Here is a 16,893-nt window from a genome sequence, read left to right on the forward strand (position 1 = left end):
ACGTCCACATCCTTCTGCCAAAAACCTGTCCAGACACTTGGCAGAGCGGCACATCTGGTGAAATTAAATTACAGCAGCCGTCTCCTGCAGGGGAGAAAAGAGCCCTCCACATTTACCATCATCTGATGCTTTCAGACAGGAAGAGGAGACAGGAGAACCCTGAGCACTGGACGACTCTAGGAAAGATTTTAAAGTCTTTTATTATTTTGTAAACAACTTCATTTCATAAGAAAGATCAAGAAGTGCTTGTGTAATCTCTGTATGTGATTTTCATTCTAATTACAGGGTTTTAAAATGGAGGTGCACAAAAAGGATTTGTCATTTCCAACACAAACAGCGCTGTTCTTTAACGTTGACTCCTAATGGTCTCTTATGTTGAAAATGACGCGTGGTCCTTTTCTTTCCCGGCTCTAATCGACGACCAGCGTGCTCCTCACTGTCGGGAACAACTCGAAGAAACCCTGCAGGAGGAAGCAGACAGGATGTGGCATCGGAATTTAAAACACTTCAACACAGGAAAAAAATCAACAGTCTGAATAAAAACAAAGCGACGGTGAAGATTTCATCCTTGAATCACTCAAAGCCGACAGACGAGGCAGAAACCTGATGAACGGGAACAGGGTCAATGTTTCTGCTGCTGTTTGTGCATGTTTTGGTTTTTATTATTTGATATTTAAAGAATGAGCGACCAGCGTTTCTGTACTTCCTGAAGCAGAACTTAAAAACATACAGAAGCTCATTTCTGCCAGAGCGATGGAGATAAAACTTACATGTTAAATCCTGTGCCTGCTGGTTCTTCTTCACTGCCAGAACCAGCTCCTAGTCTCGTGTTCCAGACTACCTGTGACCTTTGAACTGCTAGGTCTAACTTAGTTAACCTTCAGACTCCAAACTAACCAACACCGAGTCAAAGAAGTCGTCGGTGTGGCTGCATTTAGGTAAAGTGGACGTAGAAAAAGTCGAGTGTACAACGTGGTGTTTCGTTTAAAAACAGGAAGCTATAAAACCAAACGTCCCTCTGAGAGGGTGTGTTTGTTTCACAGACGGGGGTTACCTTAAAGAGGGTGGTGCTCTGCAGGACACTGGAGGTGCAGCACATCTCCCTGATGGAGTGCATGGAGAGCTGCGGCGCTCCGATGTCGACCACGGGGACGCCGAGGCGGGCGGCCAGGATGGGTCCGATGGTGGTTCCACACGGGCTGTCGTTACGCACCATCACGTCCTGCAGGAGGACAGAGGGGTCAGAGGTCAAACTGATCCACAGGAGCTTCTCTGACTGACGTCTGGAACGTTTTCATTTAATTCATAAAACAAGCAGCAGCTGACGCTCCAGAAAAATCACCGTCAACAGGTTTTAACCTAAACTTCAGATTTAATGAGTTGGTAACGTGTCAGGACTCTTTCCTTCATCAGTCAAAAATCTGAAGTAAATTAACATATTTTCCTCAACTGCATCCATTTAGTTTGAAACCAAAACCTCCTGAACACGATGCACTGCTGATTTATGATTTCCCAGAGGGACTTGAAGGCATCACACTGATCTAATATATGACAGATTTTAGAAACAGGACAACTAAATTTCACAGCCCTTTTTTTCTACTGTTTTTAAATCAGGAAACAAAGATTCAGTGAAGATGTGACTCAGCTCTGCCTGTGCTCTTTACCTGTACTCAACAAAAACTCATACATGTTTTTATGGCAGCTGATGTGATGTTTAACTGTGCTGAAGCTCGTCAGGTGTCTCTGCTGTTATTAAACCACTGACACACACACGACCTTTCCCCCTTCGTTATCTCCATCTCAGAGGTAATTCACAGGCTCTGTACGAGGGGATGAAAAGGATAATGTGTGTGTCGCCTGCTTTTCCATGACTAGATTACAATTGTATTCTCTCAGCATCTGTGCAGCCACCTTGTTTTCTTATTGTGCATGTCAATAAACTGTCCTTGTTCTTGTCCCTGAGTCTTTAATTCACACAGAGATTCTTTTCTTTTCGCCTCCCCGTCGTCCTGGAGCGGTCCGGCACGTTGCTAGGAGATCTGCCGCTCGCTGCCGGGTGACTCAAGACACACAGAGGAGGAATGAGAAGCTGCTGAGCCTCCATCTGCAAACAATTCATCTGCGATCACACACACACACACACCCCATACCTGCAGAGGTACGCCAACCCGGCTGGCCACCTCCCTGACGACGGAGGCGGTGACGGCGGTGGTGGCGTAGCGCTGGTTACTGTTGAACTTGATCACCGGGCCCTGGAAGACAAATAACACAGAACAAACAGACTTCCATCAACAATATGTGCCATAATGTACGCTCACCACAGGATTTAGACTGGTCCTGTCTGCAGGGTGGTGCACCGTGGATTCATCCCCCAGCGTCAGACTGTCACACCGAGTTATTCTGCACCGATCTGAGGCGACTGAGGGAGAGTATTCACTGCAAACGACCTGAAATTTAGCTGATTTTTTTAGGCTGCACCAACACAAACCGTCGCTCTCCTCCTGGATTTGGCTTCTTGCGACTTCTTCCTCTTCCCCAAAATGAAATTCAAGCTGAAGGGTCGCCATTTTTACACAGTAGAGGACGTGTGTCTTCCAGGGGAGCGCAGGGAGCAGCAGCCATATTTAAATCACATACAGTCTCTGAACTTCTTGATGGCACCTCGTGCATCTCCTCACCTTGTGGAAAGATGGTCGGTGGTTCTCTTCATGTTTCTCCCTGAGAGGAAAATGACAACAGTTTTCATTAAAGCCTTGAGTACGACGTGTGATTGTGGATGCATTTATAACAGCCGTTATTATGTGTTCTCATGTCGTTGGTACTGACTGGTAGTTGGGGTGGACGGCGTGCGCCATGTCAGCGCTGATCATGAAGGAGAGCGGCGCCGCCTGCTGGAAAGCGGTGAGGTTGGAGGAGGAGGAGGCGAGGCGGCTGAGGATGAGCTCCGTCAGGTTGGACTGAGCACCCTGAGCGCTCTCTGACCCCACCTACGACACAAACAATACACTCTCACTGAAGCTGTAGTGTTACTACATTAATTATTGATTAATCTATTGATTTTTTTACTTTTTACAAAATGCCTTAAAATCTTCAAATGTCTTGCTTCAAGTGTCTGACAACATTATGAGAGGATTCCTACAGAGACAGAGCTTTTTATTAAAGAGGAAGAACCAGAAACATCTCTATATATCACTACCAGACTCCATTGAGAAAAACAGGGATTTTACCGAGCGGAACACAGGAGCTTCTGCCTCCATCTGTTAGTGTGTCTGTGTTACTGTGTGACTTTCAGTGGTGGAAGAAGTAATCAGATACTTTACTGAAGTAAAAGTACCACACAGTTACACAGACAGACTAACACATGGAGGCAGCAGCTCCTGTGTTCTGCTCGGTAAAATGATTCATTTTGTTAATGGAGTCTGGTAGGGATATATACAGATGTTTCTGGTTAAACAAAAAGGATCTTAGAACTGTTCTGCACTGATTCTAAAGAGCTCGAGTATCACCCATCACTGGGATTTCTGAGTAAATCACTGAAACGCTTGTGTGTGAAAAACCAAATCGCAACAGCTGTTTGGGAAACGCTGGATACAGCACGCCGAGCACCAACTGTCAGGAGCCACTTTGTGCCCGTTCCTCATCAAACAACTCCAGCAGATCTCCCACACCGGTTCAGTTTCTCCGTCAGCGCTCACCTCTTCGTTGTCGTACAGAGTGATCATGCGGACGTTGGGATCTTTGGACAGAGAGTCTCCGGAGCAGGACTCCATCAGCCCCTGGGAACGAAGAAATAACACGTCTTTGAAAGCAATGCAACAGACGCGGCTTCAGACCTAGTAACAAACACATTTTTCTGGAATCAGGCTGCAGGTGATTTCTGGACGTGTGGGGGTTGAGTCTGACCTGCAGGGCGCAGTAGCAGCTGTGAAGGTTGTCCAGACGAGGAGAGTAAATGAACTCCTCATACACACCTCCCAAAGCCTGTACAGAGAAGAACAGTACAGAATTTAAGATAATTACTAATAATGCAGTTAAATTAGTGAGTTACTTTTTGTTGTATCTGCTCAGATTGTTATGTTTCCGGTTGCTGTGATTCAATACCAGACTCCATTGACAAAAACAGGAATTTTACTGAAAGCAGCTGGAATACCACAACATATAAACTCCCCACAGCTTTTCCTTGATTCTGTGCCAGCGTTACAACAAATATGAGCTGTGCTGGTTGCCTGAGGTCACTCATGCTTCAGGGTGTAAAACTGGAGTCTCACAGGCGACAGCAGTCAATGGTTTACGTGCAGACTCACCGCAGGCTGAGTGTCAGCCAGACAGAGCTCAAAGTCCAGCAGGGCTTCAGGCTTGACGCCAAGCTCCGAACACAGCACCTTCACCAGCGCTGGCTGGTGTTTCTCTGCCTGGAGAAGGGACGACACATACAACACGTCATTTTTCACGTTGTTATCAATCACTTCTTTCATTTCTTCACCTGATTTGACGACTTTTGTTTGTGTTTTTACCGTGCTGGCAGCACAGGAGGCGTCTCCAGAGGAAGCACTGCCTGTCTCCAGCTCCTCCTGGACAACGGTGGCGATAATGGGCACGCTGAGAAAGAAACACACGTTATCATTACCCTGTTTTTACTCATGCTCATCTCTCATGTGTAATACTCCTGAACAAATCCCCTGAACCGCTGAGCGTTGTTACTGACAGGTGGTTCTCCTTGTTGGGGCCGAAGGAGTCGTTGATGTCCCGCTGCAGGTGGATGGCCAGGTGAGGGACCCTGAGCAGAGGCCTGGCGACGTGAACCAGCCGGTGGACGAGCTTGCCGTCACTCTGCGAGGAGGAGGAGGAGGAGGAGGAGGAGGAGAGGGTGAGGAGGTGGAACACATCTGTTTCCATCAGTCACTAATAAAAAGTACTAATAACGACCCTGGTACCTTGACCATAACTCGGCCGGCGATGGTCAGGTCACGGTCAAACCAGGTGTTCCAGATGCCGCCACCGTAGCACTCCACCCCGACCTGCAGACAGCCCTGCTTCGTCCTCTTAGACCTCGGCTTCACCTGGAACACACAACGTTAACAAGCCAATAAATAAACAAAACAAAACACAGTAGCTCTGGACACAGATCTGATCTCAGTGAGGATAATGCAATAAAAATATCAGGTAAAAGGTATTAAACCCTGTTCTTTCCACAAACCTCTCCACAAATCTAAAGTTAAATGAAGCCAACAGGTCATCTTTGAAAACCTCCAGACTACATCAGCCTGGTGTTATTTAAGCTGTTTAATTTGACCCATCAGTTGTGATGTGCTTTTATTTCTCTGCATCACAGCACAAACAACAGACGCTGCCTTTGGCTGATCTGTGTGACAACAACACGCTGCAGCAGTTTGGCTTCTGCACGCCCAAACATCAGAGGGAGAAACTCAACACAACAATATTAAAACCGTTCTTCATGTGTGGCTCTTCCTCTGGCTGCTGTGTAAAAAAAGTGAAAGGGCAGATTGTGATGTGACAGGAAGAGGTGGGCGGGCTCTCACCCGCAGGCAGGGGCTGTCTGTGTGGGCTCCGATCATGGAGAAACCGTTTCCTGGCAGGTAGCGTCCGCCCACAGCGAAGGCGATAAGGCTGGAGAAGTTCCTGGTCACAAAGTACTGCAGAGAGGGGAAATATTCAAGATTAGGAATGGTGTGGAGACTCTCCTCCAACACCTAAATCTGCTTGAAATAATTTTGTTTATTTGTAGATTCACAGCAAGGATGCAAGTCCTGCAACTTTCCTCCATACACTGAAAATGACTTGAATGTTTTCCAGCTCATGTGGCTCTTTACTCTCCTGACCTCCCGCAGAAGACGATTAACCCTGACTCACCTTGCTGGCCGGTTTGATGTCCCACTGCTCCGTCTCCTTCAGCTCGATGAATCCTGCCTCCAACAGACGCTGCCTGCATTCTTCAACCACTGCAGGGAGGGACAGAGGAGGAAACACGATGCTCAGTCCTTCTATTAGCCATGTTTAATGGGTTTTATAAAAGTCTGTGACTTGTCATTGAAGCTGAAATTAGTTTTGTTCCTCTTAACATTTTTCATGACTTTTCAACACCAACACTGAAAGTCTGGAGTGCAGTTTATAAACTTCATTTTTATTGCTTTTATTGGCCTGTATTTATAAGACACACTCTGTTACTCTGTGGGATGCCAGAGGTCAGAGTGCGAAGGTAAGAGACATTGTGAAACATCTGTTTCATCTGCAGAAAACTCTATCTTATCTCGAGCTCAAAGTCGTTTTTGTGAACTGAACAGCGTCTCGACTTGGCACCTTTTAAACGCTGACACATGCACATTACAGGAGACAGAACTTCATGTTAAACTCCAGGTTATCGCCTCATCTGAGCTGTGAATCTCAGGTTGTACAAATTAAAAACTTGTGATTCCGTCAGCAGAGCTTCACATAAATCCACAACACCTCCTGTTACGTGTTTTTCTCAAGGGGTTTTGTAAGAAAAGCAAGTGTATTGAATATGACACTATTTCAATTTCACTATTTTGCCCCTTGATCCTGTCTGTTGTGTCCACAAACTTAATTTTACTGTAATATATGTAGGTACTGGAATAATAAATCACCTATATCTGAATATAAATGCATAAAAACATTCAACCACACATGCAAAGTGCATCTCTACCAGTCAGCATGACAAGTTTAAAAGGTCAGTGTATGAGTAACGCTTTGCAAAAGACAGGAAATGTTGGCTTTGTGATGAAATATCTGGAAAATTAAAGGAGTTTTTCAGGCTTTACCGTGATATGGAGACACTCCTCTGTTAACAAACTGCAGGAACTCTTTGGCAGCGGACTGTACGGCCTCTTTGGAGCTCTTCATGATCAAAGACTGAAAGAAAAAGTCAAAAAAAGGGACGAAAGTGACAAATAATCACAAGGAATGAGACAGCAAAGCTAGCAGCTACCGGCTACTCGCGGCTAGTTCCAACTTCGGACACTGGTCAAAAGCAGCAACACTTCTCCTCTACTTCCCGATAAACTAGACATAAATTATAAGGAGCCACTTTCAAAATGTATTACAATAATACAGAATGACTACTACTTCACTGATAAATTGTGTTTTTAAAGCTAAATTCCTGCGTTGTAACCGGACTAGTCCGACAACAGAGGCACCGGCTGTTAGCTAGCTAACCTGCACGGGACACGGGACAGCGTCTTCTTCGCTTCTCTTCCTCCGCTGGCCAAAGTCAGTGCAGCTCTCAGTGAGGGAGCAACACCTCCACATACCGCAGAGACAATAATAATCATTTTTATGGCTCTTACCTGCATTAATGGGACTTTCAAAGTCTGAACTCCGCCGCAGCGCAACAGGGAACACGGACAGTGATTATCTGACAGGAGCAGCAGAGAGAGAAGCAGCGGCTTTCAGACACAGCGCCACAGTGACACCCAGCGGTCAGGCGGCGCATTACAACTCATTCATTTTTCACAGACCGCCACAAAATTACTGGCTTAAACTTTTTTTTAAAAATAATTTTACAACTTTAATCTCAAACGTTTATTTATTTTAGGGTCATTAACTTTCTCATAAATCGTAGCCATATCATGATATATATTCTCCTGCATCCCAGATAAGAGAGGATAAATATTACTTACATTACTACATTAATTCTGTTCTCTCTGTCTTAATTCATTACTTTTCAGTTCTCTTTATTTAATTTCATGCATCATGAGGTTTTATTTATAATCTCTAACTTACCAGGATAAATATTCATATCTTGTTTTTTTTTTGTTTCTATGTAAAGACCGTCTCTGTCTGACTCACTCATGTTAGTTTACTTTACTTTCCAACATGCAGCCATTTATCAGTGTATCACTACAGGAACCAGCCTTATATAGAGCTGAACACCGAGGGAGGAGGAGGAGGCAGGGGAGACAGGGAGGAGGAGGAGGAGGTGGGAGAAAGAGGAGGAGAGGCAGAGAACGATGAAGGGATGTTTACTTCAGCTGTCAGCTCGCATCATCTCTCCTGCTTTTGAGGAAGCCCAGGGGGATGAACACACACACACACACACACACACACTAGGATTCAGACTCTATTAATAGACTGAGAGCAACAGGCTGCAGCAGTGGGAGTGTTGAACATACTGAGATCATGTGGGAATTCCTCTGAAACACACCAGTGCTGCTCTGTAACTTCAGTGGTTTAACAGCAGCACACTGTCAGGACTCTGTGTGTGTGTGTGTGTGTGTGTGTGTGTGTGTGTGTGTCAGTACAATGACATGACCTCTGGTTTTAGTCTGCAACACCTGCAGGTACCTTCACCTGTGAAGACAGAGTCAAATCACAGCCAGATGTTTTGAGAGTAAAGCGTCTATTAGGGATTATTTTTTACAGTGGAAAGTCATTATAACTATTGTTTAATACTGAAATAAACACAAAAGCTACAAAGCTTCCTGTATGAACAGTTACTTCTAGAGTTCTGCATTTGAGTTGTTACTTAAATTTTATTACTGGTTCTGGAAACAAGCTCAAGAGTCAAAAACAAGAAAAAAAACATTAAAATGAGATAAATAGACTTAAAGCAAAGTCATCAGGATAATGTCTCCTGACTAAGATTTTCAAAATAAAAGAGATAATTTTGCTTATTCTGAGTGATATTTCCAACATTTTACTGCTCTGTGCCGTGTTTTTGAGAGATCATAAATACTGGATTAATGCATTTTTAATTTAAACAAAGACTGTGATGCAGTGATGGACTGCAGGTGTTCATAAACCATGTGTGGGATTATGTGAATAAGAAAATGTGTGAAATAAACCTAAGAATGGAGGTAACCTCCCCAGTGTGAATGTGTTTGACTGAGCAGAGTCCAGTGTGTCAGCTGGCAGAAGGAAAACCTCTCTGTCACCCATCCTAATGATATCATCATTAATGGCTCATATTGTTTGGGAATGTGGGCTTTCTCCTGCTCTGGGAGCGCCTGCAGTCTCTCGGGATGGGATAGTTTTCCTTTTTAAGGCAGGTTAGTCAAAGCTCTTCCCCCCTCAGGCGCCGTCATTAACAACCTGCGCCGCCTCGCCATGTGAGGACGTCGCCGAGCTTTGGGAGCCACCGTCCTTGCATCCTCACATTGTTATGTCATGAGCTCACAGACGCAGGAGAGGGAGGTTTTCTCATAAAACTGGTACAGAGTGATTCAACCAGTCCTCTAAACTAAAGACTAAAATAAGATGTTGACCTTCCAGAACAACGTTACTCCATCATTTGTCACGATCTTCCAGAACAAAATGACTCTTACGTCTTCTGTCACTCTGTGCTTAGATCAGGATCAGCTGTTGACACAGATGTTGTAGAAAGTGTGAAGGCAGCTGGGCTTCTTTTAGGTTTCTTGAAGACGTACCTGTCGTCATCCCAGGTGTGAAAGGGGTTAAAGATCGCAATAAGGTCAAAAGGTCGCACTCTGTGTCTCAGATCAGATGCTTCAGTTAGTGCACTGATGATTCATGCTGTGTAAATTAAACCACCACCAGCATAAACACAATTTTCACAAATTTGAAAATAGATTAGTGGTCCCTCCTTTTCTGCTATGTAGCTAAGATGGCGGCCATTGATGGTGAGAAGTTTCCATCGTTCCTCGCCTGACTGTGAGTCACTGCCCTGGTTCTTATCCACACTTGTCAGTGTGAAAATACCAAGTGTGAGTATGGAAGTACACAACGAGACACAGCACTCAAATCACACCACAAGGGGTCCTCATCCGAAAAATGCTAACACTGGCTGTTTCAACGAACAACGCTGGTGTTTTTTTCTCTTGCAAAGACAAATGATACTTTAAAAATCCAGCTTTTACTGCAAACAAGTGTTGGATTAGAACCGTAAAAGTGAAAATCCAGTTTATCAGGGACTTTAACCTGTTGTATAAACAGACCAGACGAGTGATTCGATGTCAAAGGACAGAAATGAGAATAGGAGGAGAGAAAGAAGGAAGGATTTGAGGTGAAAGGGGTGAGGAAGTGAAAAAGGAAAGGAGAAAGAGAGAAAGGGAAAAGAAAAAAGAGGGAGTTTAAATTTCAGGAGGAAGAAAGTGATAAAAGAGGGAGAGAGATGAGGGCAGAAAAAGAGACAAACAGAGAGGAGAGAGAGACAGGGAGGAGGGGGTAAAAAGCGAGGGAGGGGTAACTACAAATAGCCGGGGGCAGCAGGTTCCTCCTCAGTGCTCCTCTCTGCTGCAGCCCTCACCAGGCTCTCCGTGTCCTCCAACATGGCCTCCTACAGCTCCTCCGCTCAGACCGCCTCCTCCTACCGCCGCACCTTCGGCCACGGCACCTACGCCTCGCCCTCCCTCAACCGCTCGCTGCTGGGCCACAGCGGCGGCGGCGGGGCCCACACCTACCTCCAGGGTCTACGAGGTGACCCGGACCAGGTCGACGCCGGCCTACCGGGTCTCCTCCAGCTACTACGGCGGGCCGCTGGCGTCGTCGAGGGCCTCCGTCGCCCGCACCTACGCCGGCATGGGCGAGACCCTGGACTTCAGCCTGGCGGACGCCCTCAACCAGGAGTTCCTGACCACGCGGACCAACGAGAAGGCGGAGCTGCAGCACCTGAACGACCGCTTCGCCAGCTACATCGAGAAGGTCCGCTTCCTGGAGCAGCAGAACCAGGCGCTGGCGGTGGAGGTGGAGCGGCTGCGCGGCCGCGAGCCGACGCGCATCGCCGACCTGTACGAGGAGGAGATGAGCGAGCTGAGGCGGCAGGTGGAGATCCTGACCAATCAGAGGTCGCGCATCGAGGTGGAGCGGGACAACCTGGCCGACGACCTGGACAAGCTCAAACTCAGGTGGGAGGGGCGAGGAGGGGTGTGTGTGTTTCTTTAAGAAGAAGGAGAGAGAGAGGTGTGAGTGCAGAGATGATAGAAGCTGATTAAAACAGGAGAAACGCTGACAAAGCAGGAGTAAAACCAGGAAATATTCCAACATGACGCCTCCTCTCTCACACATGAAGGTGGAGAAACGTGTGGATGAATGTGAGGTGTGTAATATCACGTCTGTTTATCCAGCCGTGTGGGCGGCGCAGCGAGCTGCTATCTGCTGTTTGTTGTGGTTACACAAAGTATTTTTAAACCCTGATGATTGTTGGCTTTTAAAGGAGCATGACACTGTTTTTTTAAACTTTACAAATCACAACCTTCAGACTGTAGGTGGCAGTTTGGCTGTCGACTTTCTTTAAAGCTACTTTAAAGTCCTGCTTTGTGAGAAATTAAAGTTCAGGACCTCTTTCTCTCACACCGTCCAAGTCCTAAAGTTTGAGTTTGAATCAGCTGTCGAGCAAGCTGGAATGGATTTTAAAATAATTTCTACATTATGAGAAGAAGAAGAAGAAGAAGAGGAAGACTGAGGATGACTCACTGTTGATGTGGTGGGAGGAGAATTTAAAGGAAGCTGAGGTTTAACTCGCCCACTGACTGACAAGCTGCTTTTAGAGTAGCTGAGTGTGACAGAGGGAAAAAGAAGAAGAATTACTCAGAGAAAATATTACAGCAGGAGATTTCTGTACAATCATTAATGACAGCTGAGTCAAAATGAATTTATACAGTTTTTCCTCCATTTATCTAAAACAGATTATAAAGCAGCAGTGAAATGTTATGAATGATAATAATCCACTGATAGAACACCTCTCTGCATATTTACTACTTTTACTTCAACTTTTAAATGAATATTTTTACTCATGTAAATGCTTCTATTGCTGTAGTGATTATTAATGCAGAGGCTCTATTATGAACAAAGTTACAGCTACAAGAATATAATAAAACAAAAATAACTTAGATAAAAATGATATTAAATCACATTAAAACAAATGAGAGACCCTGATATGAAGAAGTCAGACATTTTCTGAAGCTTACACCAGACTGGATCTATAAATACACAAGTGTGCCACAGCTTAAATTTAGACCTGACAATTCAATTCAGTTTGAACCAGGCACATGCCTGCACCAGTCTTTGTCCTGCTGAAGTGCCCCTGAGCAAGACGCAGAGTCCGAAACTGCATCAACAATCATCTGCTGCTAGTGTGTGTGTGTGTGTGTGTCACTGCATGAGTCTGACCAAAGTTAGAGCTCATCACACACACACCGTGTTTACGCCGTCCTCTTCTATAAAAGGAGAGGAACGAGCTCAGACATATCTGAAGGATCTCTGATGATCTGTCCTTTGTCTTTCTCTGTTTGTTTACATTCAACGTGTCACTTTCATAAAGATTCAGAGACGATTCAGATTAAATATAAAGTTTTCACTCGGACTGAAATAAACATTAGGCTTTTATCAGGGAGTTTATCTTCTTTTATTCCTGCCTGGATTTTATCCAAAGGTCGTTTTATTCAGTAACATTAAAGGCTCTGTAGACTCTGAATTTTCCATCTCTTTCTTTAATCTCTTTGTCCTCTTGGTGCATTTTGATTTAAAGATGCTTCTCTGGGGTAAAGATCAGCTTGTGTTCACTGCTTAAGAGGATTACAATAACATCTGGTATTACTTTAGAGCTTTTACTACATCAATAAATGTGTTGCTGACTTTTGTCTTTTGCATTTCAGCTCCCATCTATTTTCTCTGGCAAATTGTGGATTGAAACAAAGCCTCAATTTGAATGAATGCTGCAGGAAATATATTTTAATTTGATTTCATTACAGTTATCTAAATGTTGTTAACTCTGCGTCTTTGCCTCCTCCAGACTCCAGGAGGAGATTCTCCAGAAAGAGGAAGCAGAAAATAACCTGGCTGCTTTCAGGGCGGTGAGTCCTGAGTCACATTATGTTACAACATCTACAGTTTACATTTACGAGAGCGTACATGCTTAAAATCTATGATGCTTAAAGGATAACTCCAGTATTTTTGTTTAACCAGAAATAAATAAATGAAAGCACACTATTTAACATACAGTATGATTTACCAAACGTCTGCAGGACGTGGACGCTGCCACTCTGGCTCGTCTGGACCTGGAGAGACGCATCGAGACGCTGCAGGAGGAGATCGCCTTCCTGAAGAAGATCCACGAGGAGGTTCCCTCTTCCTTCTCTGTCTCTGTGCTCATTTACACGTGATTTAAAGACAGTTAAATCAGTTTCAGCTGATGCAAAGAGCAGCACCACAGCAGCAGATGATGTACAGGCTAAATGACTGTAGCAGCAGTGGACGTCCACTGTCTCTGAACAGCAGAGGCTGTCAGCTTAGATGAGAGTGTACTCCTGCTACATGAAGCAAGCCAGTGCTCACTGCTGTTCACAGTGTGATTACAAGTGTTTTGAGGACTGGTATCAGGATGATAAAGCAACATCCCTCTGTGCATGTGTGAGCGCTCAACACATCAAACCTGACTTTTTATTCAGTTTGAAGCCTCATTTATTTGCATTTAAAGAAACAAGCAGTGTTTTATCACATGAATGTTACTTGGTCAGTATTAGCAGTGTTTCTGTACGACGTGGACTCACCCACACACCCGTCTTCCTCCTCTCCCTGCAGGAGATCCGCGAACTGCAGACCCAGATGCAGGAGACTCAGGTCCAGATCCAGATGGACATGTCCAAGCCAGACCTGACGGCGGCGCTGAGAGACATCAGAGCCCAGTACGAAGGCATCGCCGCCAAGAACATCGCAGAGGCCGAGGACTGGTACAAGTCCAAGGTGAGAGAGGGAGAGATGTTATCATTAGTATGGACAGTATGGAGACGATTCCTACAGCGAAGCGTAATGATGAGAAACATCTCTATATATCACTACCAGACTCCATAGAGAAAAACAGGGATTTTACTGGGAGCTGCTGGAATACCACTGCCTCCATCTTTTAGTGTGTCTGTGTTACTGTGTGACTTTCAGTTGTGGAAGAAGTAATCAGATACTTTACTGAAGTAAAAGTACCACACAGTAACACAGATACACTAACAGATGGAGGCAGTGGTATTCCAGCAGCTCCTGTGTTCAGCTTCGTAAATTCCTGTTTTTCTCAATGGAGTCTGGCAGTGATATTCAGAGATGTTTCTGGATCTTCTTCTTTAATAAAAAGCTCTGTCTCTGTAGGAATCCTCTCCATAATGTAGTCAGACAGTTGCACAGTGATAGTAATGACCTGACCTTTGACCTTTGACCCTGCAGGTGTCTGACCTGAACCAGGCGGTGAGTAAGAACAACGAGGCCCTGAAGCAGGCCCGGCAGGAGACCATGGAGTTCAGACACCAGATCCAGGCCTACACCTGTGAGATCGACTCACTCAAAGGCACCGTACGTCACACACACACTCACGTACACTTCAAAGACCCACCTCATCCTGCCTGAGGTCTCAGTTCACACTCCCTCTTCTTCTTCTTCTTCTCTTGAACAAACCCAGAACGAGTCCCTGATGAGGCAGATGAGGGACATGGAGGACCGCCACGGGCGTGAGGCCGGCGGCTTCCAGGACACCATTGCCCGGCTGGAGGCGGAGATCGCCAACATGAAGGACGAGATGGCGCGCCACCTCCGCGAATACCAGGACCTGCTCAACGTCAAGATGGCGCTGGACGTGGAGATCGCCACCTACAGGAAGCTGCTGGAGGGGGAGGAGAGCAGGTGATGTTGGAGCACCTTTAACGGGACTAAATGAAACTGTCTGCCTCTTTTTTACACTTTAATTAAGAAGGGAAATGGATTTTAAATCTAATTCACACTCATAACTCTGTCTCTGCAGGATTGCCTTGCCTGTGCAGAGCTACTCCACCCTGAGCTTCCGAGGTACTCACATATCCGCTGTTACCTGAACGCACCACTAGAGGACACATTATACTGTAGTTCACCTGATTTATGATGCACTGTTGTTTAGACATATAGTTTTAGTCATCATGTGATTTTATTACAACGTTCTGAGGCAGAATATGACAAAATAAAAGCAAATTAAAACGCAAGAAGTTTAAATATTATGATAGATTAGTTCATCTGTGCTGCCAGTGGTCTCATAACCTGCTGACAATACATCAAAACCAAGTTGTTTTTTTAATCACACTGCAGAAACACTCTTCCACAAAGTTCTAACCTGGTTAATCTCTACATAAATAGCAGATGTGACAGTCAGACGTGTTGTCACTGATGATAACAGAAAGGTTTCCTGATTAAACAGAGACCAGCCCTGAACACCAGCAGCGCGCCTCTGAGATGCATTCAAAGAAAACCGTCCTTATCAAGACCATCGAGACCCGCGACGGAGAGGTAAAACCCACACACAGAAACGCTCTGATATCTTAACATACCCCGACGTTAGTTGTTACAGAACTTTATCACATGTTTAGAGGAAAATAAAAGAATCTGGAAGCAGCTTTGTGAGTTGAAATCAACCCCATGAATTCATCTAGTGAGCAAAAACAAAAACATCTTGCTGTGGATTGATAAGCGCCACACTAATCCACTCGATTTCTCACGTATCGGCTTGTTTGATCGACTAGTTCTGATCCTAAACTAATGGGATTACGTCTACACTGATCAATAATCAGACTGGGTCACTGCTTGTTTTAGTTAATTCAGCACTAAAGAGCCAATTTTCTGCACTGATGCTTCACCTCTTCACCTCCTGTCCTCATTACAGTTCACTTTTCTGCTCATGCTAATTCAGCACTCATGACCTTTGACCTCTGCAGAAAAGCTGCTGGCGTCAGTTACCAGCTTGAAGCCTGATCTGTCAGGACTCAGCTGCACGACACTGTGACAGTTTTTTGTCATTCAGAAGGCATTTGTGATCTTTCCAAGAAAACACATGCAGCGACTAGTTCAGCCAAAGTGGCATCCAAACATCGTGTCCCAGCCGAGTGGAGACACGCTACACCACCCGCAGCTTCCTGGGAAAACTAGACGTCCCGGGCGTGTTGTGACGAGTCCGGGCTGCTTCTTTATCAATTAAAAACTGCAGTGTTTTGCTTTGTCAGCGAGCCGTGTTGAAAGATGGGACATAAAAACAACACTATCAGCCAACAATCACACAGTCTCTCTGTGGTGCATCACTGAGCTGCAGACCACAAAAGAAGATCCACTTCAAATCACACAAACAAGTCTGGTGTTTAAAAATTTAAACAAAAGATATGACAATACAACAAAGCATGATTTTAAGGATTAATTATTAAAACGCACAGTTTTTCAGTCAAAAACATCAACATGTGGGAGTTAAACTTTACAAACAGAGAGAAAAATGTACCTGCTTTGTTTCCTCAAACGTCCTCGGAGCTGTTTCACCACCGTCCACAATTAGTTTAATTTGTCCCAGGGAAGTGGATCCAGTCTGCGCCCTGATGTGAACACCTGAAACAACCTGCTTAGGATTAGTGCAGAGTGGAAGTGAGACACAGCACCAGGGTCTTTTACTTCCAGATAAAACAGACACTTACTGAGAGAGAGGACTCACAGTGTCACGTTTACTCACTCCGTGTTTTTCTGTCTTTAACCACCGTGTTTCTGTCCTCCAGGTCGTCAGCGAGTCGACGCAGCACCAGCAAGACATCATGTAATCATCTGCAGAAGAAACAAAACAAGAAACACACACCCGTCCTTCCCTGAGCTGGACAGATGAAGAAAACATTAATGCACAAATAAAACGAAGCAAAAAGACTTTACAAACTCATCATTATGGCCTGTACTGTTCTTGTTTTGAAAGTTACTGCGACATGTGAATTTAAAGCAGGGTGTCGTTAACTTCATCAGGGTTTATTTATCTCTGCTTTCTGCTGTGGTTTAGCTGGATACAACATACACGCAGAAAAATCTCCATGTAATCACGTCATTTCTGTTTAATTGATGCCTAAAGATCTTATTTTCTCTTGAGGGAGTGAAGAACTGAGTATTTTCATCAGCTTTTTGCCTTGACTCAGTCACAGATACACAATGACT

General features: G+C 44.9%; 2 protein-coding genes across 3 annotated transcripts; one reads left to right on the forward strand and one right to left on the reverse strand.

Moving 5' to 3' along the window:
- Window positions 1-182: 182 nt before the first annotated feature.
- On the reverse strand, window positions 183-7,466 carry dnpep (aspartyl aminopeptidase). 2 transcript variants are annotated; one of them, XM_018661276.2, is made up of 15 exons: window positions 7,323-7,466; window positions 6,798-6,888; window positions 5,872-5,960; window positions 5,541-5,654; window positions 4,935-5,060; window positions 4,706-4,830; window positions 4,515-4,599; window positions 4,305-4,412; window positions 3,904-3,981; window positions 3,696-3,776; window positions 2,827-2,987; window positions 2,679-2,718; window positions 2,151-2,252; window positions 1,055-1,222; window positions 183-461 (listed from the first exon to the last, which is right to left on the reverse strand). In XM_018661276.2, exons 1-15 carry the CDS (start codon window positions 7,326-7,328, stop codon window positions 411-413), a joined length of 1,425 nt encoding a protein of 474 aa, XP_018516792.1. In that variant the 5' UTR covers window positions 7,329-7,466; the 3' UTR covers window positions 183-410. The 2 variants fall into 2 exon arrangements, with proteins under 2 accessions (XP_018516792.1, XP_018516790.1); XM_018661274.2 differs by lacking the exon at window positions 7,323-7,466 and adding an exon at window positions 7,192-7,316.
- A 2,730-nt stretch (window positions 7,467-10,196) lies between these two features.
- Window positions 10,197-16,627, forward strand: desmb (desmin b). The gene is given in 10 exon segments (XM_018661277.2): window positions 10,197-10,391; window positions 10,393-10,838; window positions 12,725-12,785; window positions 12,957-13,052; window positions 13,513-13,674; window positions 14,143-14,268; window positions 14,375-14,595; window positions 14,714-14,757; window positions 15,140-15,228; window positions 16,473-16,627. Coding segments are annotated over 10 exon segments (1,416 nt in total). The 5' UTR covers window positions 10,197-10,262; the 3' UTR covers window positions 16,515-16,627.
- Window positions 16,628-16,893: the final 266 nt, after the last annotated feature.

This window comes from Lates calcarifer, linkage group LG7_2, assembly GCF_001640805.2.
Source record: "Lates calcarifer isolate ASB-BC8 linkage group LG7_2, TLL_Latcal_v3, whole genome shotgun sequence".
NCBI lineage: Eukaryota > Metazoa > Chordata > Actinopteri > Centropomidae > Lates > Lates calcarifer.

Bases quoted from the DNA above. Each gene is read 5' to 3' on its own strand.
- dnpep (XM_018661274.2), bottom strand. From the start codon at position 7,284: ATGTGGAGGTGTTGCTCCCTCACTGAGAGCTGCACTGACTTTGGCCAG. The intron at 5,961-6,797 runs GTAAAGCCTGAA...CCCTCCCTGCAG, and splicing joins AGGAGTGTCTCCATATCACG to TGGTTGAAGAATGCAGGCAG. The intron at 1,223-2,150 runs GTATGGGGTGTG...GTCCTCCTGCAG, and splicing joins GGGTTGGCGTACCTCTGCAG to GACGTGATGGTGCGTAACGA.